Below are 20,605 nucleotides of genomic sequence, written 5' to 3' on the forward strand. Positions count from 1 at the left end.
GATGCAGTTCTTCATCCTTAGTTCTTCATCCTGTAGGATGCAGTTCTTCATCCTTAGTTCTTCATCCTGTAGGATGCAGTTCTTCATCCTTAGTTCTTCATCCTGTAGGATGCGGTCTTTCATCCTTAGTTCTTCATCCTGTAGGATGCGGTCCTTCATCCTTAGTTCTTCATCCTGTAGGATGCAGTTCTTCATCCTTAGTTCTTCATCCTGTAGGATGCCGTCCTTCATCCTTAGTTCTTCATCCTGTAGGATGCGGTCCTTCATCCTTAGTTCTTCATCCTGTAGGATGCAGTTCTTCATCCTGTAGGATCCGGTCTTTCATCCTTAGTTCTTCATCCTGTAGGATGCAGTTCTTCATCCTTAGTTCTTCATCCTGTAGGATGCCGTCCTTCATCTTTAGTTCTTCATCCTGTAGGATGCAGTTCTTCATCCTTAGTTCTTCATCCTGTAGGATGCAGTTCTTCATCCTTAGTTCTTCATCCTGTAGGATGCGGTCTTTCATCCTTAGTTCTTCATCCTGTAGGATGCGGTCTTTCATCCTTAGTTCTTCATCCTGTAGGATGCGGTCCTTCATCCTTAGTTCTTCATCCTGTAGGATGCAGTTCTTCATCCTTAGTTCTTCATCCTGTAGGATGCCGTCCTTCATCCTTAGTTCTTCATCCTGTAGGATGCAGTTCTTCATCCTTAGTTCTTCATCCTGTAGGATGCAGTCCTTCATCCTTAGTTCTTCATCCTGTAGGATGCGGTCCTTCATCCTTAGTTCTTCATCCTGTAGGATGCGGTCTTTCATCCTTAGTTCTTCATCCTGTAGGATGCGGTCTTTCATCCTTAGATCTTCATCCTGTAGGATGCAGTTCTTCATCCTTAGTTCTTCATCCTGTAGGATGCAGTTCTTCATCCTTAGTTCTTCATCCTGTAGGATGCGGTCTTTCATCCTTAGTTCTTCATCCTGTAGGATGCGGTCTTTCATCCTTAGTTCTTCATCCTGTAGGATGCAGTTCTTCATCCTTAGTTCTTCATCCTGTAGGATGCGGTCTTTCATCCTTAGTTCTTCATCCTGTAGGATGCGGTCTTTCATCCTTAGTTCTTCATCCTGTAGGATGCGGTCCCTCATCCTTAGTTCATCATCCTGTAGGATGCGGTCCTTCATCCTTAGTTCTTCATCCTGTAGGATGCAGTTCTTCATCCTTAGTTCTTCATCCTGTAGGATGCGGTCCTTCATCCTTAGTTCTTCATCCTGTAGGATGCGGTCTTTCATCCTTAGTTCTTCATCCTGTAGGATGCGGTCCCTCATCCTTAGTTCATCATCCTGTAGGATGCAGTTCTTCATCCTTAGTTCTTCATCCTGTAGGATGCGGTCCTTCATCCTTAGTTCTTCATCCTGTAGGATGCGGTCCTTCATCCTTAGTTCTTCGTCCTTAGTTCTTCATCCTGTAGGATGCGGTCCCTCATCCTTAGTTCTTCATCCTGTAGGATGCGGTCCTTCATCCTTAGTTCATCATCCTGTAGGATGCAGTTCTTCATCCTTAGTTCTTCATCCTGTAGGATGCGGTCCTTCATCCTTAGTTCTTCATCCTGTAGGATGCGGTCTTTCATCCTTAGTTCTTCATCCTGTAGGATGCGGTCTTTCATCCTCAGTTCTTCATCCTGTAGGATGCGGTCCTTCATCCTTAGTTCTTCGTCCTTAGTTCTTCATCCCGTGGGGCACAGTACTTCATCCTGTGGGATGCAGTTCTTCAGTAGTTCTTCGTTAAACTGAATGTTCTCTTTTTTTGAAATATTTTTTAGGATACCGAGTCTCCCTCGACTTCAACTAAAACCCCGCAGCTGTCGACGGCTTTGAAACGTAGCGTTACCCTGGCAACACCTGTCAGCACATTGTTTAAAACTCCGCACTGACCTTGAACCCTGTGGTGCCGATATTCAGATAACTCGATTGTTACGCAACTCAGATAGAATTGGTAGAGACAATTGTTCACGATTACTTCTCTTTATAGATTGGTGTCATTTGTCGTAAAGATAAAGAGTCATTGTAAGATTGGAATCAGTTCTTGTAAAGATTGGAGTCACGTTTTACGAGATCGAAATCATTTGTTGATAGGGTCGAGTCATGTCCAATGGATACCCACTTTATTTAGAGGATTGTTTGTGTATGTTTTACGTAGTGTGTTGATGCTTAGTGATAATCAAGTGTTCATTGCTTGATTTTCACATTTCAAAGTAATGAATGTAGTATTTATCTATGAAAGTAGTAAATGTTTATATAAGTTCAGGGATTATTACATTAATATCCGCCTAAAACTCGTATCATCTTCATCTATTTCATGATGAAATCTTTTTTTACTGTTTTTTACCAATCTTCTACCACTGTGTATTGGACGATTCATTTTCTTGTATGTTGTTCGATGTATATCCTATGTTGTACGTCTTATGTTGTATGTCCTATGTTGTATGTCCTGCGATATGCTGTAGTATTCCATCCATTGTATATTCTATAAAATCTTGTATCCCTGTGATTAAAAACCTTTATAGGTTACTGTATATAAACCTCTTCCTAGACGTGTATCACTATAGAGCCTCATCATCCTTGACCATCTCATCATACTAGACCATCTCATCATCCTATAGACCATCTCCTCAATCAAGACCATCATCACTTTAGACCCTCCAGGGGTGGATCCAGGATTTCAATTTTCAGGCACCGCTTGATCATCTCATATTTAAAATGTAACATTGAAAAACTGGAAAATAAAGGACATTTTCCAAAGGAGGGTTAACTCTAACATCCAAACCACCCCAACCCCTCCTGGATCCATGCCTGCCCTCGTGACTAAAGACATTATATTCCCACCATCATTCAGCACGGCTATTCAATAAAGTCTCAATTATCCTATCGGCCTATACCATTAACTGCCACAAGTTCATCCCGCACCTGCTTCATTTAATTAAACCTATCTTGTTAAGTATTTAATCATGTCTATTATTATAAATATAAATAAATGATTATCAAAATAATTAATTAATTGTTGTTTGAGTATAATCAAATGGGTGTTCTACTACTACAGTAGCATCCTCGCTTGCCAGGGACCGGTATCGCTCCGAACTCGCTTCCACCAGGGAAACGGCTTGTGCTCGGTGTCGAGAGTTCAAATCCCTTGACTGGTGAGGATGATACAGTAGTCTCATCGGTCTGTTCATCAGCCTATTTATTGATTGGCAATGTTTCATAGATAAGAAATGAAACATGCAATCGATAACATAGTTTTCAGGTTTTTTGCAAAGGTACATCCTCGCTTGCCAGGTGTCCAGTATCACTCCCGAGCCCCCTGGCCTCACGAAGCGTGATTTCATTACTGGCGCTGTCGCGCATGACGTCATATATCGATTTGCGAAATACTTCCTTGTTCGGTAAAACGTTCGCTGATTGGTCCATTTAACGGGAAAACCAACAGAAGTCTACTGTCGGTTTGTTACAAGCGCTGTGATTGGTACGACCGGATTCTGGTCGGCTAGTAACGACTCCAACGACTCGTGAGGTCAAGGGGTTCGGGGAACAGCTTTAGCGTAGTGGGTTCGAATCCCTTGACGGGTGAAGATGGCAAAGGTATTGCTCTTATTGTTAAGGTTCATAGGAAACACATTGCTGACGATTATTTTCATGATCAGATCATTTTTATTTCATTTCGAGCTTGTACCCGATAAAAAATGCGACGCATAGTAGAATGGATCAAGCACTACGAACGCCAGGTAGGACAGCACCAGCCAACCGATGATATAATTCGGCAACAATTGCTCCTCGGTGGTCCACCAACAATCCAAAGGAGTCCCTTCCTCCCACTACAATCACATGGACGATTTCTCTTTTCAAGCACAACTTCTGCAATAACAATTATATAAACCCAGTTAGGTCTAATTTAGAAAATATTTGCAATCCATTTGTTCATTAATATACAAGAAGACGAATTTTAATCCGGATTAATTGTGTTGGTCCCACATTAATCCCGAATTAAGTGGATCCTTGCATTGAACGAAAAATTACCTTCCGCGGCAATGGCTCCTATGGCAATGAACAAGGCCAAGGCGACGAACAAAGTCTTGTACATATTCTGAAAGTAATTGATGCATTTTACAACTCTGTTTGTCTGATAAAGAAAAGATTGAAGTATGCCTTATTAGCGAAACCTGAAAGCAACGCGAAACAGTACTTTGGTACGAACCCCCAGATAGCAACTACGTAGACTCCTCTGGTAGGTATTCGAACCTGATGGTATCATGACACTGCCTCCATGCGAATCACTGTCACGGTTAACCTATTCCCCATAGGTATTTATTACTGTAACGACGAACCAGGTTCGTTCACGAGACACCACTACTTCCTGCTTCTCGTAAATTTTTGTCACTTACCTCAGATTTTTAAGCGTCTTGTTGATGAGATTCACAACAATTGACTAAAGGCAGGAATTGATCGTCATATGTTATGTAGTGAATGTTTTTTTTCACATAAGCAGCTTTGAAAATTTTTAGGATTTAAATCATCCGAGTTGCATCAGACATTCGCATAATACTGCTGAATATTTTCATGCACTTACGACTAAAAAATAAAATATATTCAGGAAAAATACTTTCGTTTACATCATTTCCATGAAGCTTTGGTTTGAAAAGGGTAGGCCCTCTGGTAGGTATACTAACTTGATGGTATCGTGACACTGCCTTCATGCGAACCAGGTTCGTTCACGAGACACCACTACTTCTGTTTCTCGTAAAGTTTTGTCACTTACCTCAGATTTTTGAGCGTCTTGTTGATGAGATTCACAACAATTGACTAAAAGGCAGAAATTAATCGTCATACGCATATAATGTAGTGAACGACCTTTTTCGCATAAGCTGCTTTAAAAATTTGTAGTTTTCAAATCATCCAGGTTGCGACATTCGCATAATACTGCTGAATTCTCACGCACGTAGCACTCGATTAGAATATGTTCAGGAAAAATGGGCCCAGTTGTTTACTGAATAATTATATATTTAGGACAAGTCTTAGTCCATCTTAGTAACTTAGCCAATCAGGGACGCCCTTTCAAACAGTCTTAAAATAATTGAACACATTTTTTAAAAGATGTTAATACAAGGTGGGGTGAGCTTTGAAAATTTTTAGTATTTAAATCATCCGAGTTGCATCAGACATTTGCATAATACTGCTGAATTCCCACGTACGTAGGACTTGACTAGAATATGTTCAGGAAAAATGGGCCCAGTTGTTTACTGAATTTAGGACAAGTCTTAGTCCATCTAAGTAACTTAGCCAATGAGGGATGCCCGGCCCTCAAAAATTCCCCCCAAACAGTCTTAAAAAGATTGAACACATCTTTAAAAAGATGTTAATACAAGGTGGGGTGAGGCGATCTGTCAGATGTGGTGACTGGTTTCTAAGTGCTCTATTCACCAACAATCATTCTCGAATTCCAAGATACTGCCAGCGATTTTCAGTCTAGGTCGCACAATATTTCCACCAAAGGGAACTAGAACATAAAACAATTTGGAAATAAGAAAATATTTTTGCTTGTATTACCCGATCATACCTTATTAAACACGGTTTAGAATATAATGTTCATCGCATTGAAATTTGTCATCGATTGATGGAGATCAATCTACAGCATAAAGCACCCTTAAATACATTCACCATTGCTATATTGACGATCATGATCCTCTTAGGCGACGTGGTATCTCCTGTCAGATACTTTATCATTATAAAGTGTGAAACTTTATTTTAAAACTAGTGATACAAAAAATTATTATCTGAGCTTGCTACTAAACAGGTGATTTTTTTTTACAGTAATCTCCAGCTAAAAGTTCTGAATAAGCTGTACGCCAGACAGAGTAGCAGTTGTTCGACAAAATACGACCAAATTTGTAATCATTTTCAGGTTATAAGTATCCTGTACCGTAATGATAGGAGGGTAGTATTTATCTTCAATAACGAATTCATTTGTTCATGTTGTAAGTGGCTACTCGGGTTTATTATGTCAGTACAGGGAACGATCGGTAAACGTCTTTACATCACTAGCATTGCCAAAACGGATTGACCGAAAATTCTCAGTAATCTTTTTTTTTCAGTTATATCTTCGTCGTTTCTCTAGACAAATACTATATGATTATTGAGTGCGAGGCTTTTTTTTAAAACGATCGTCACGAAAAAAATGGTTATTTTTATAATTTCTGAACTTGACGCACCTTTTTTTCCAGGCACTAAACTCCAGCTCTAAGTTCGGATAAGCTGTATGCCAGGCAGTAACAGTTTTTTGAATGTATGGTGAAACGCCTGCAGGTCGGGATTATGAAGGTGGTAGAGGTTCAGAGCAACGAAAGATTGAAAATAACATCAAATGAAAAAATGCTTTTGATTGTAAAATTATTTTTCTGATATGAAACTCGGCTTTGCTGGTATATATGACTTCATCTTCGTGGAAGGTTTTGATAAATGCAATTTATTTCGGCTGAATTATGTGATTTCTTTAACGAAATCATATAATCAGAGATCAAAATATAGAACAGACGTCGGGAATATGATTGTATCATGTAATCGTGTGATTGTGATTTGGATGTTTTGGGCCATTGATTGAGCCAAAAGATGATATAACGAATGAATTTAACAGCTAATAAATTTGATAAGTGCGCGAATTTCATTTTTGTTGTATTGAACACGAATCAGTGTCATCTCCACTGCCAAATTTATGCAAAGTCAATCTGGACCCGGTTCCACAGTAGTAAGATAGAGTTGAAATTAGGTCTCTTTCAATCTTTTACTGAACTCAAGCCGAATTCAAAACTCAGAACTGTTGAACTGGGTCCTGCAGTCTGCGGCCCAACCCTCCTGATATTCGACTCTTCTAGACAACTGGTGAATTTTGAATTGGTAAGACTGGCGTCTTTTAGCCAGAGTTTATACATGTCTTCCTGCCTTAATGTGAGACTTGTGAGAATGAAAAGACAACTCAATCGATTTTATGATCAGATCATTTTTATTCCATTTCGAGCTTGTACCCAATTATACAATGCAGTGCGCAATAGATATGGATGGAGCATCGAATCGACGTTAGTCAGGACAGCACTTGCCAAGCAACTGCTTGCAACAGCCGTTATTCGGCCCACCGACCAACCAATAAGTGGACTGCCTTCCACGACACTTACAAGGAAATCCTCTCTTTTCGACCTCAACTTCTGTAATAACATGCGTATATACAATTGCGTTTCCAAAGTCTACGGACTTCATATACAGTTTTGAATTCAATTTAACTCGTCGAAATCGAAATTAGTTTATACAGTTACAGGTTTCCCCCGTTGCAGTACACTGAATTACAGACATATTACATTGCATTGAACGGAAAATTACCTTCGGCAGCGATTACTCCGATGACCATTAACAAGGCCAATGCGATGAATAGAGTCTTGTACATATTCTGAAAGTGAATGAGAATTTCCCTTATTTCCCAAAAGTGTGTAGAATACAATATTTTTGCCCGGATTGTTTCATGCATTTAACTATACTCTCTGTCTGGTAAAGATAGGATTTCAGTATGTCTTAAAATGTAACACATGAAAGCAACGCGACAGTGCCTTGTGCCAAGTTAGGAAGTAACCATTGAAGAAACACAATTCCGTGTTGTGACGATAGATGAAGTCCGAAACGTTCCCTTGGAGCTAGTAATTCATTTATTGATTAATTTATCTTTCCTGTTATAGTCGAAACAATGAATTACAAGTATTGGCTTAAGGAAACTTTTCTGACTTTTTCGTTGTATCAGCGTGGGATTCTCAATCCAGCCTCTGGTAGGTGTTCCAAGCTGATGGTCTCATGGCACTGCCTTCATGCAAAACCACGGTAAACCTAGGTGACTTATGGGTAACCTAAGTAAGTATGTGTTATTGTAGCAACGAACCTGTCCATATGACGAGCCACTATCAACTTCTGCTACTCGTAAAGCTTTGATGTCACTTACCTTGTCTTGTTGATGCAATCTACAACAATTGACTAAAGGCAGGAATCGGTCGTTGTATATAGCGCGGGAAACCGATGATTTTCACATAAGCAGCTTTGAAGATTTTCGTAATTAATCATCCAATTTACATCAGACATTCGTTTATGCGTCCATTTATAATCCCTGCTGAATATTATCGCGCACGTGGGAATTAAATGAAATATGTTCAGGAAAATAATTTCGTTTCCATTACTAGTACCGGTATTTCCGTGTCAAGGCGTGCGCAGGGTCAATCAAATTCTGACTTTCCTTACAGTAATTGTATATCATCTTGAATGCATATGTGGTATTCATGTGTTCAGTTTATGTAGATTACATTTTCAACGGATGCCAGTGACATCAGTAAAAACATTCTGATTGTGAATTTCCCTTTCTTCTGCTTGCTACGTGCGATTACCTTTTCGTTGAGCAATAAACTTCAAATTGAAATTGAAGTGGATTTTCATGGAACCATATTGCTTTTAGGTACTTTGGTGAACGGTCTTAACTTGTAAAAACCAGATTGTGTAAACGCGTAACGGATGGTGTGTTTGAAGGTGAAATGAAGGATTTTCGAATGACAAATACGACGGTAGAATATTGCAGTGATGCGCGGAGAACACTCGAATTCAATGTCAACTTCTGCAGTTTTGATCACTCCGTATTCATAAATAATTACTAAACCTAGTTTCTTGCTAAGTTCCCTACCTACTTTAACTATATAGTTAGCAGCCGACGAAGTTAGAAAACATTTCTGCTGATGACATCGTAATCAATGCAAAGTTTGCCCACATAGAACCAATTAGTCAAAATAAGATCCAAATAATTCTCAACGAACATAACTAAATTGGGCCCAAATTAGTGAAGACATTTATCATCCAATAACTCAGAGGAGTAGCGACCAAATAATTATATGGTCCGACATGCTAAGCCAGCTGCTGGCTTAGCCAGTAGTCGCGAGCACCGAACTTGCAATTGGTGATGCGAAAATTTTGAAATTTCAAGGGGTTCTTGGGGCATCTGAGACCCATTTTCCAGCATTGACTAATGGCAAAATAAGACTAAACTGCTGCCACGCAAATCGAATCCTAACCTAAACCCCTCCAAATTCCATCTGTTCCAGTTTCATAACATTACGTAGCTATTGGATCTTAAAGGATTAAAGGATGTATTTCGACATTAACCATTAGTATGGATTATATATCATATAACCGACATTTTTATGAAATAGACATCTATCACCAGACTAGACTGAGCAGATTATTCTAGATATCGTTAATCATCGATTCTTATTCGAATATCCTAAAACGAAATAGAATTATATACAGATTATGACCGCGTGTTCCACTATCAAAATACGTACCATTAAAAAAGATGTTTTAGTTCAACTACCGGTCAATTTAACTACCAAGGGCCAGTTGCTCATAAGTTGGTTTAGAGCTTAGTGAAAATTGAAACTGCATTGTTACTATATGGTATTCGGGGCAAGCGGATGCTCCGGTTTAACTACAATTAATACACTGAACAAAACAAGTTAGGTACGGTAACACAAATTTGATGGGAACAGCATATCTCCGCTATTATTGACGATAAACAAAAACGGTAAAAAGTATATATCGAAAAAAAGCGAAATTCATGTCGTACAGTGAATCCAAACATCAGTGAATAAACGTAGCTCTCCTCAACTCATTTGGATATTTCGTTTTTTGGATCAATAACAGTTGTTTCAATAAACGATTGTTTCGTGCTCTGACTGATTTAATATCTAGGGTTAAAATGGCGTAGAAGTTCAGAGTTGAGTTTGTGGGTAAGAAAAGAATGGCTAGACGTAGCAGTAATTTGGTTCGGCACATCCTCGCTTGCCAGGGGTCCGGTGTTCGGTGAACAGCTTTAGCGTAGTGGGTTCGAATCCCTTGACGGGTGAAGATGGGTTCGGCATCTCAACAGAAGAAATCGACGCAGAATCGGTTGGCTGGACTAAGTACGACTTTTCTTACCCACAAACTCAACTCTGAACTTCTACGCCATTCTAACCCTAGATATTAGATCAGTCAGGGCAAGAAACATTTGTTTTTTGAAAACTGTTAATGAAAAAAAAAAAACGAAATATCCAAATGAGCTGAGGAGAGCTACGTGTATTCACTGCTGTATGATACACTGTACGACATGAATTTCGCAGTATTTTCGATATGTTTATTATCAGGTAGTGCTGCTGTGTTTGGGAGGCTGAGAAGTGCACGAATTAGCAAAATATTAACATCGTTTGATTCAAGGAAATTCTAATAGATGGCGATCGTGTCTAGGCCTACAATGTTTTATCCCCAAACATTTGCATGATTGCCTGGAAAGTGTCTGCGATTATTTAATGGACACGAATCAGTGTCTACATGCGCTGCCAAAATTATGCAAAAGTATTATTCAGCAGTCTTGGGCCCACCCCTTCAGAAATTCAACTATTCCAGACAATAGTGATAGACTGGTTACCGGTCTCTATCTTCCAAATTGAATGGGACAGGCAACCAGTCTAAACGAGTGACGGGTCAGGAGAAATTCCAATAGATGGCGGTCGTGTCTACATAGATTCACCCACACACATTTGCATAATTGCATAAATCATCTTTGTCTTTATTACAGATTCAGCTTTGTTTCCATTATGAAATAAATACGGCGGCTTTGAGGGATGACTGACGTCCGTTGCTTGGAATGTCCGCGCCTTGAAACCATTCTCCCGACATAGACGAAAAATGAAGTTCTTTTTTTCAATTGGATGTTTAGTATCGATATTTTTTATTTCCGTTAAGAAATGCATGACATGATGATATTTATAAATAATAATATTAATAATAATAATCATCACCATATAATGTTTTTCATCATTATACATTTCAAATGTTATTTTCATTCATAGAGATATTTCTATCTAGTTACAGATGACTCTCCATCACATGTACATGATACGTACAGAAAAAAAAAAAAATAGAAATCTTTCAACGAATTCATAACAGTTTTCGAAGAATTCAAACTACAAAATTTACACTAAATACGACTTTTAAATAATTATAATGATATGTCCACTTCAGTAAACTATAGTTACCTACGATGTCGCTACGATTGTTTGCAGTTGCTACGACGACGGTCGTCGTCTTTTCTAAAAAGACGATTCAGTTTTAAAACGGCACCAAAACAATCTCTAAAGCGACCGTAGCTAAACGCAACAATCGAAACAGTTAACGACCTAGTCCTACCATTCAATAATCAATATTTATAACGTACGTAGTTTTTTAACTAAAATATAATATAATCAGTTACGATAATCGAGGCGTTTATAAAATTCATTTCACATGCATTTCTTATCGTTCAATTCCATTTAGAACCACGAAATCCACCATCAGTTTCAGATAGATTTTTTATATTTACAGTTTCCTACGGTCAACTTAGTAATTAAATGAATAAATAAACAATAAGCTCTGCCTTATTCAGTAGCGTTTGGACTGCTGTAAATATTTCACCGAGTTGAGAATCAGGGAACTAGGTAGCGTTGGGACTGGTGTAAATATTTCACCGAGTTGAGAATTAGGGAACTTGCTAGTGTTTAGACTGGTGTAAATATTTCACCGAGTTGAAAATAAAGGAATTCGGTAGCAGACTGCAGTAAACATATTTCACCGAGTTGAAAATAAAGGAATTCGGTAGCAGACTGCAGTAAACATATTTCACCGAGTTGACCAGATACAGAGTTGAGAATCGAGAAAATAGATCCTGTTCTAAGAAGGTTTTTCCACACAAAGAGTTGATCGACACCGAGTAAGACAGAGCCTACTGCCGATTTAGTATATAATGATTTTACAAATCCAGAATTCTCACAAAATTCCACCCAACAAATTGATCTGAATTAAGTGGATTTTACTGCATTAAAAATAATAATAGTAATAATAATAATTTACTGTCAAACACGATGCATCGCAGAAAACAATACGAATAATTAAAATAATAAATCGGACGAAATGATCGTTACATTAATTAATTGATTATCATAATTAGTTATATGTACAATGTGTGTGTGTTTGTGAGCGTATGATATAATAAGAGTTACCGATAAAAATATGAATCATGATACAAACTGACAGTGAATTGATTTGACCATGTTTTTCACGAGAATCACGGCTAAAAATACCCGTTTAACTCAACGGCATACAGCGATCATAATATCTATAATGGGGATCCGCAATTTTGGCAATCCCACCAGATGGCGTGACTAGTACTCAGTCGCGCGTAGCCAAATAAATTTGTTATCGATCGGAGAACCTCGAACACAATTTTTTGGCCCCCGAATCCGAAACCACGAAATATACATTAAACTCATTTTCTACACAGTGATCGGTATAGTTTTCATTAACGATTGACTTAATAGAGAAAAGTTTTCATTGAAATGTAGAAGAAATTGCATGTGGAATACTGAGTGACTACTAGCGACACCTGGCAGATCAATACCCGCCATAAGCGGACTCATCGATTGCCGCATTTGCATCCAGGGTTTCCCATTGAAAGATGAGGAAAAATTGGTGGGCAATATTTCTTAAACGCTGCTGCTAACTTCTCGAATAAGGTTAAAATCAATCTGATGAATTAAAGGTTGAACCATTAAATATTTTCTAGATGTTTCTATTGTCTACAGCTGCAGTCTCTCTTAACGCGCACGCGATTTACTCCTTTAAAAGGAGGAACAAAATAGAACTTCGGAAAAAAAAAATAAACGAAACACGGCAACCAACAAAACATAACAATACTGGACGCAATTTTCATTATAACACATGTAACGCAATCACAGAATCGCGTTTAGAGAGAATGGAGCTGTATGATCAGACCACTGGAGCTGTATGATCAGCCCATTGGAGCTGTATGATCAGCCCACTGGAGTGGTATGATCTTGGGCTGTATGATCAGACCATTGGAGCTGTATGATGAGCCCAAATGAGCTGAATGATCAGCCCGTAGTTGTTGTATGATCAGCCCACTGGAGTGGTACGATCTTGGGCTGTATGATCAGACCATTGGAGCTGTATGATCAGACCACTGGAGCTGTATGATGAGCTGAATGATCAGCCAGTAGTAGTTGTATGATCAGCCCACTGGAGTGGTACGATCTTGGGCTGTATGATTAGCTCAAAGAGGCTGTATGATCAGACCACTGGAGCTGTATGATGAGCCCAAATGAGCTGAATGATCAGCCAGTAGTAGTTGTATGATCAGCCCACTGGAGTGGTACGATCTTGGGCTGTATGATTAGCTCAAAGAGGCTGTATGATCAGACCACTGGAGCTCTGTGATCAGCTCAAAGGAGTTGTAAGATAAACCCAGCCTTCATTACTGTAGAAATGGACTGAAGAACTAGTCAGGATTCGTTTCCGCAATTGTTGGTCAAGTTCGATTCTCAAGTCAAAATTAGTTCGTTTTCAATGTTTGAACTGTAGAGTCGAGTACGATACGCACCGAATAGCACCGAGTAAATAAACGGAACTGAGAGAAAGAGATAAATAAATAGGGGACACAGGGCAAAATACGCAATTGTGATTCTTGATACATTATTGCACAATATTGAAGGCCCTTGAACATGATCTATACCGCGAATTAACGAAAATAACCTTAATTCACTTGATCAACCAATCAGCGATCGGCTTACATTTTCATCCAGCCAATCAGAAGCTAGCTTTCATTCTCATTTTTACCATAAATTAAAATTTGTATGCACAATATTTATAATAGATTCATATATCTATATCTATATGTATATATATATATATATATATATATATAATACCTAACCCTCTTATTTTCAAGTTAAATATTCGAAATTAAAATACCATACGTTAAAATCATCAGTTCTCATATTATAGTACTGTAACGTATATATATATATTCATATAAACATTGTTGACGTCGCCACGACAACCATAAATACATTTGATGAAAGCGATAGTTGTCATAGTAACAGTAACCGAGCAAGCATCGCGATGCATTGTTCCTAATCGGCGGTGGCTATTTTTTTTTTTTCATAAACTGCGCGTTCGTATAATCCGTATAAACGTAAAAAATTAAAGTTTCCATAGCGATTAATAATCCAACAATGTGTGTGACACGACGCAACTTAATCCGATAGTCGTACGTTTCGAGTTTTAAGCGCTAAACTCGTTTCGAGTTTTATTTCCCGTTGTTTTCGCGCTTCGCGTCGAACTCGCGTTTCGTTCTTCTCGTTTCCGCGATACACGTAGTTCACAGCTTCGCCACTAGATGTCGTCGGTTATGATACGGTTAGTCGCGTTCTCATCGTAGACGCGAGTGTGTGTAGTGATTAAACTAGCCACCAGAGGGATTTATCAGTCAATCAGCAGATGAGTTTAGAGTTTCTCTTTCGCCGGAACCCAGATAGTTGGACCTGACTGATCCCGAATAACCTCTTTACATTTTGCATAGATCTCATCGGCGGTGTCACCCTGTACGACAGCTACAAATATACAACGAATACAATTACAGTCAGTGGTTATTCAGTTAAAGAAATAGTATTTACAAATACCCCGAGTTTTCTGTATCGTTAATAACTAATTCCCCGAGTATAACAGGTTATAAGACGAAATTCCCCAAGTGCAGCCGGAGACTGGAGAAATTATTGGGCAGGTGAGTGGAGAAATTCCTTGGTTCAAAACATTACAACCTATTCATTCTTCATGCATGATGAATTGATAAAGAAACGCGTGATCAATAGCATGATCTGAATTCCCTGAGTTTTCCAGGTTTTTGCCAAAATTTGTTAAAAACCCTCAGTTTTTCCTGATTTTTTCTCATTGCCAATTTTCCGATACAGAGGTCACCATGAATGGTAACCCGAGTTTGTTGTCATGTGAACTATAGCCACTTACCAGTGAAGTACTCCCCAAACTCTTGTTCTAGTTTCAGAGCTCTTTCGTAAGTTTTCTTCGCTTGGTCATCGGTAGCACGTTTGTTGATTTCCCTAAAATTCGAGAAACATAAATAAGTGAGTAATTCAACACGAGTACCGGTAATTGAGTACAAGCGAATGAGTACCGATGAATGAGTAAATGAAAGTCTAGTAGTACTCACATGATGGATTCAACTGATTTCGGTTTGATGAATATAGCAATAGGATACATTCCTGCCACCTGGAGGCGTTTGATGGCATTACCGCTCACATCTAATATACAATGTTTGCCCTGAAAATAACGATCAAACAATAATTAGAGAACAGAGTTTAATGCGAATAGAAATGAGGGGAAGTTTTAACCCTCTCGGTGCGTCTACACCGCAGTGCGGTGTATAAATCGGTGATAGCCTTTGCTAGAACACCGCATCGCAGTGTATAGATGTTATTGGCAATTAGTTTCTATCTCTAAAGAAAGAGGGCAGCACCCGTCGAACATTGTGAAATACTAGTAACTAATGATACACCGCATCGCAGTGTAGTCGCAATATCATAGCGGTATGCCCGTTATAGAACACAGGGTGGAATTCTTAAACATTTTCTTATTATCTCTAGCATTTTCAGGTATTAATTAGTCAGCACCGAAAGGACTAGAGGAATTTTCATTTATACCTTTTCAGCGACTTCCCTCACAGATGCTACGCTGGTGCCGTATAAGTTATCGTTGTACTGCCCGGCTTCGATAAACAAATGATTCTGGATATCGCGTTCCATTTGTTCACGAGAATCGACGAAGTGATAATCGCGAGAGTCGACCTCGTAATCGCGTCTCGGTCTCGTTGTATCTGAGATAAAGAAAAAACAGAATCTCAAGATTTTTAGAACAGCAGACGTCAGGATTTTCGAACATATGCAGTGATTTGTATATTCTCGGAGCCACCCCTGTTGGATACGAGTGTGAAACTTACGTGGAACGCAGCTGCCAAATTTATCGGGGAATTCAGAAATCAAGTCGTCGTTGATTCGGTCTTTCAACGGTCCGAGAATGATCACAGGTCGCGTGTACTTTACTGTTAAATAGAAAACGAGTTGAAAGTGAATTCAACAACGGAATAAATCTCAACACAGGTTTCGATTGAACAGACTAGCAATTTCGGATTATAAAATTTCTAGCGGCTGCTTCTGTCAGGTTGGCAGATTATGCTTTTCCGGAATAGGTTGAGCTTATTCTGGTCAAAACGAAGATAATCCCAGAATCGGCAGAGACCGATCAAAACCTGCCTAAGTGTCGGATGAAATAAGTAGTACTTACATTCCTCCTGATTAACAGCTTCATACGATAAAATCAACTCATCAAATCCTGCAAAAATACGAACAATCAAAATAATCAGTTCTCGGTAAACATTCATATAAAACTGTAGCTTATTCAAAGAGATTTTTCCAAAAAACAGCATGGTTGCCTCCATTAATCCCTCTATGACATCATCAAATTCATTCGTTTCATGATAGAGTAGACTGCGTTTGCCTCAGATTTCACAGGACCAATAAACCCTCTTTCGGGGTAGTTGGAGCAGGGATAGGCCATTGTCACGAATTCAAATTAACTTTATTTCACTTTAATATAATATACAAAGCATATCATTGGTGAATTTGGGGAGTATGAAAGCTGGTAACGTTCTGGGGAAAACAGGGTCTGGGGCGCGTGATAACCCGTCGACTCTGGGCAAGCGCAGTCTACTCAATGACTTTAAAAAAACTTTATTCATGATGCTTTTACTATTTACTGCCAACTCTCCCTACCTTACTCATGTATGCATGAAGTACGCACAATAAATTAATTATTTTTGACTCCCTCCCGAGGCATATGAATTGATGCATAATAAATGGATTATACCCCCCCTAACTTCCCTTCCCTGTACCCAATTCCTACTCATCAAATAGACGAGTACCTCTTATACAGAATCGGTCGCAATTTATCATTCATGAATAACAACAACGAAAGCCGAACGAATCCTCGTCAAATTCTGTCTTAAAACTAGTTTCAAACGAATAAGCCACGAGAAAATCTCATCATCTCGAGGGGCCGTAAATTATTGTGCGAAAAATATATAGAATACGAAATTCAAGTGGATTGAATCGAAACGAATTGTGGCGCCGTGAGAGACAAAATAGAACACTATCAAAACGAAATCATCATCGTTTAACTATTTAAAAAAAAACACCAGGGTGACCACTTTCTTTCACACGTGTTTTCCCCGACTATTTCCTGACCTGCGCGTTGTTTTCAAATATGTAAAGCCGGGCGTAGGTCGACCTTGCGCCGCGACGCGATCGTCGCGTTGCGTCACAAGTAGGGGACGCAAGTCGGTTGCGACGCGATTGTCAGCGACTCTGTGCGACTAGTTGCTCCCAGTCGCAACAGCTCGTAGATCGGTTGCGACAGTCGCGTCGCGTCATTGCGTCGCTGGCAGTCGCAACCCGTCGCTGGCAGTCGCAAGGTAGCGTAGGTCGGTTGGTCGTTGCGACGCGATCGTCGCGTCGCAGTGAGTCACAAGCGGTCGCAAGGCCGACTTACGCCCGGCTTTAGATCATGTAATCTAGCAATCTCAACAAATTTCTGTGATTTTTTCATGATTTTTGGCTTTTTTTCTCTTACACAAAATTCCCTGATTGTTTTTTTTAAAGAAAAGAAAATTCCCGACTTGGCAGTTAAGTGGCCACCCTGAAAAAAAACAGAAAAGAAATTGACGAGTTAGTAAAACTATAATAAGAAACTGTGCCAGTTATGAAAATAAAGGAATAAAATTTCACAAATCGTCTACTCGTTTAAACAATACAATCTACTCGAACGAATTCAATACGAATACATTTTTTCTACATATTCAACAACAGGGAATAAAACTAGAAAAAAATAGAAAATAAAACTAAAAAACTCGCGATAACCATCGGAATACCTACGCAACAATTCACGCTAAAAAAATAACTGAAATATTTCTTGCACTACTAATTTCTGATATACGTAAGCGGTGAACGATGTCTAAACCGTGCTGCCATCTGTCAGTGACAGCTGGAACTAACGTTACGTCGGCTAGTAGATGAGTACTTACTATTGCTAACGTCACTTTGACTTCCACTCACTGCAACTGTGGATATTACATATATATATATAAACACTTCATTATCAATTATATATATATATATATATATATATAAATATTTATCGTGAAAATGTTCATTTTTCAAAATTATGGACCCTAAAAAAATGTTAGATTTTTCTAAAACACGATGCAGGTGGCGCTAGTCGTCCTGATCGACCGAACGACGACGACGGATTTTTCCGACGGAGAAGCCAAAAATAAACATGCTGAAAAGCTTTCTTAACGACTAACGAAAAAACCATTGAATTCCATTGGATTCGAATCCCACTGACGTACACACATATACAACATGGTTTAACTACACGACTGATTTTATATCAACGCACTTTTCAAGGGGGGGGGGTATAAAACGTGATCTCACACGTTTTGTCAGATTTACGCACAGACTACGGAGGGTCGCGCTTCTTTCGGCCCATTTAACAAATCCCCTGGGGCCGGTTTTATAGACTGGTATTACCTTTAGTCCGGGGGCTAACTCGATTCATTATCAATTGAGTTAGCCCCCCCGGGTTAAAGGTAATACCAGTCTATAAAACCAAGTTTTCCCTGATTTTTCTATGCGAATTCGAAAAATTCAATCAGAGTCAATCAAGGTCAGAGAAATTTCTAGGTTTCAAATGTTACAATTCATCCATTTTTCATTGAATCACGAATTCATAAAGAAATACACGGTCAATAGCATTATTCGAATTCCTTGAGTTTTCCACAGTTTTGGTAAAATACGTCAGTTTCCCCAGATTCCCTCAGTTTTCCAGATCAGTGGCGCCACCCTGCTACATCTCAACGGTAGCTTTCAAATCATCGAAAATGAATAAGGCAATCACAACCGCGTTCTTTTATTGCTAAGCGGTTTTGATGATGACTAGCCGATCAGACGTAGCCCGGTAAACATGCAATCGTGCGTACATCTAAACCTGACTACGACTTCAATAAACGCATGCCTCAAACATTCGCTGAACGACGAATACTTCCACAACGCAACAATCGACCATAAAACTCATTAGCTTTTAAAAAACTTTAGAACGAAAGACTAGTTCGAATCAGTAAGATCGCAATATCCGAAATGAAACGATCAATGTAGAATCCCGCCATTTTTCAAACGAGTAAAAAGTTAAAATACTCGAAATATTTCTGGTGGCTCCTGCCGCTCTTCTTCAGTCTAAAGTGATAATAAATACACAGTGAATATCGAATAAGACATGAAAGATCGTCCTCGTAATTCAGTACTCTAGTCTACACCTGAAAACCTAACTATGAGCAGTGATTCGTATTCTATTCTATATTCACTGTGTATTTCATGTTTCATTATATTTAGAGTGAAGAAGGGTGGTAGGAACCGCCCGAGATATTTCTAAGTTTTTGAATAAAATTTTCAGTCTTTCAACAATCATGGGATTTTACATTTATAAGTCAGGGGCCAGTTACTCAAAAGTCGGTTAGAGTTAACCAGTGTATAGTTGACATAGTGACAATTAAAATTCAATTGCTACTACGGTATTTAACCGCTGGTTATCTGCATCCAACTTTTGAGTAACTGCAGCCCCTGGTTTGTTGAACACGACGAAAAAAAAAATGCCTTTTTTCCGAATATTAGCAACACGTAAAATTAGACATCTACCAAAATTGATGCGGGGTGGAATTTGAACTGGGTTTTCCCCGCGCGTTCTCCAACACCGCGTAAAATACAACAACTATTAGTACAGGTGGCGCTCCGAACAACGCAACAGAGTTTAATGAAATACGTAACATAAACATCGCGTGGCGGGGACTGACTGACTGACTGACCTTCCTCCGGGATCCGTGATTTAAACCCTGAATATAATTCAACAACTTAAAAATATCAGCACTCAAAAACGGAAAACGCACGAACGAAAGAAATTAAATAAAACATCACCGTCTGATCTAACATGCTACTTATTCACGACACTTCTCGAGCGTTGCATTTAATATTCACTTCAAACGCGGGCGTAGTTCGACCTGCGATCGGTTGTGTAACCCAGAATGTAGTCCAGAATCTAGTCCAGAATGTAGTCCGCGTGCGAATAGTGTTACCGGCAGTCGCGAGGTCCACCTACGCCCGGTTCAAGTTTTACTGTTACGGGTTTACATTTTTAACTCATGGCCCAGTATCAAGAGAAAATCATGATAGGATAATCGCATTTATTTCTGATCTCCCAACCTGCCACCGTGGATACTACAGAGGCCAGAGAAGATCGAGAAACTCTACAGTTACTACGATTTGAATGAACTGTGAATTAACGAGAGACCAGTGACTAATGACAGCTTTCACCAAATCGGCCGACGCATCAACCAGCAAATACTCATAAGGAGTGTATAGAGCAAGCCTTTCCACGGCGGGCCGACTACAAATCCCCCAACAGACATTCTCAACCAGTTGTGAATAGTTGAGGCTAATTCCAGTCTAAATGAATATCATTAAGAGATTTTTCAAATAAACTTTGAAGATTCAAAACGTAAGAAGACAATAACAGTTGTTT

The 20,605-nt window shown here is 39.1% G+C and overlaps 2 protein-coding genes and 2 long non-coding RNA genes across 6 annotated transcripts in view; 1 reads left to right on the top strand and 3 right to left on the bottom strand.

The window, feature by feature from the left end:
- The first annotated feature begins 3,383 nt into the window (after positions 1 to 3,383).
- Positions 3,384 to 6,556, top strand: LOC141911207 (uncharacterized). The gene is made up of 3 exons (XR_012619991.1): positions 3,384 to 3,607; positions 3,692 to 3,750; positions 6,244 to 6,556. It is a non-coding gene; the product is annotated as an uncharacterized LOC141911207 (long non-coding RNA).
- Positions 3,663 to 4,928, bottom strand: LOC141911205 (uncharacterized). 2 transcript variants are annotated; one of them, XR_012619989.1, is made up of 4 exons: positions 4,782 to 4,928; positions 4,408 to 4,594; positions 4,043 to 4,109; positions 3,663 to 3,880 (listed from the first exon to the last, which is right to left on the bottom strand). It is a non-coding gene; the product is annotated as an uncharacterized LOC141911205 (long non-coding RNA). The 2 variants fall into 2 exon arrangements; XR_012619990.1 differs by having other exon boundaries at positions 4,693 to 4,915.
- A 455-nt stretch (positions 6,557 to 7,011) lies between the features above and the next one.
- On the bottom strand, positions 7,012 to 8,016 carry LOC141911271 (pi/alpha-stichotoxin-Hmg5b-like). The gene is made up of 3 exons (XM_074802262.1): positions 7,938 to 8,016; positions 7,391 to 7,457; positions 7,012 to 7,218 (listed from the first exon to the last, which is right to left on the bottom strand). Exons 2-3 carry the CDS (start codon positions 7,452 to 7,454, stop codon positions 7,094 to 7,096), a joined length of 189 nt encoding a protein of 62 aa, XP_074658363.1. The 5' UTR covers positions 7,455 to 7,457; positions 7,938 to 8,016; the 3' UTR covers positions 7,012 to 7,093.
- A 5,825-nt stretch (positions 8,017 to 13,841) lies between these two features.
- Positions 13,842 to 20,605, bottom strand: part of LOC141911007 (disks large homolog 1-like) — a 77,614-nt gene continuing 70,850 nt past the window's right edge. For both annotated transcript variants that reach the window (XM_074801944.1, XM_074801943.1), the window contains exons 19-24: positions 16,262 to 16,309; positions 15,918 to 16,019; positions 15,622 to 15,794; positions 15,132 to 15,241; positions 14,930 to 15,021; positions 13,842 to 14,517 (exon numbers count right to left, since the gene is read on the bottom strand). In XM_074801944.1, coding sequence (XP_074658045.1) covers positions 14,411 to 14,517; positions 14,930 to 15,021; positions 15,132 to 15,241; positions 15,622 to 15,794; positions 15,918 to 16,019; positions 16,262 to 16,309 — 632 coding nt within the window. In that variant the 3' untranslated portion in view covers positions 13,842 to 14,410. The remainder of the gene's footprint in view (positions 14,518 to 14,929; positions 15,022 to 15,131; positions 15,242 to 15,621; positions 15,795 to 15,917; positions 16,020 to 16,261; positions 16,310 to 20,605) is intronic.

The sequence above is a fragment of the Tubulanus polymorphus genome, chromosome 9 (assembly GCF_964204645.1).
Source record: "Tubulanus polymorphus chromosome 9, tnTubPoly1.2, whole genome shotgun sequence".
Classification (NCBI taxonomy): domain Eukaryota; kingdom Metazoa; phylum Nemertea; class Palaeonemertea; order Tubulaniformes; family Tubulanidae; genus Tubulanus; species Tubulanus polymorphus.

What these genes read in the sequence shown, in the direction of transcription:
- LOC141911271 (XM_074802262.1), bottom strand. Translation starts at nt 7,454, where the DNA reads ATGTACAAGACTCTATTCATCGCATTGGCCTTGTTAATGGTCATCGGA. An exon ending in CGGAGTAATCGCTGCCGAAG is followed by an intron (nt 7,219 to 7,390) that starts GTAATTTTCCGT and finishes ATGTTATTACAG; the next exon opens with AAGTTGAGGTCGAAAAGAGA.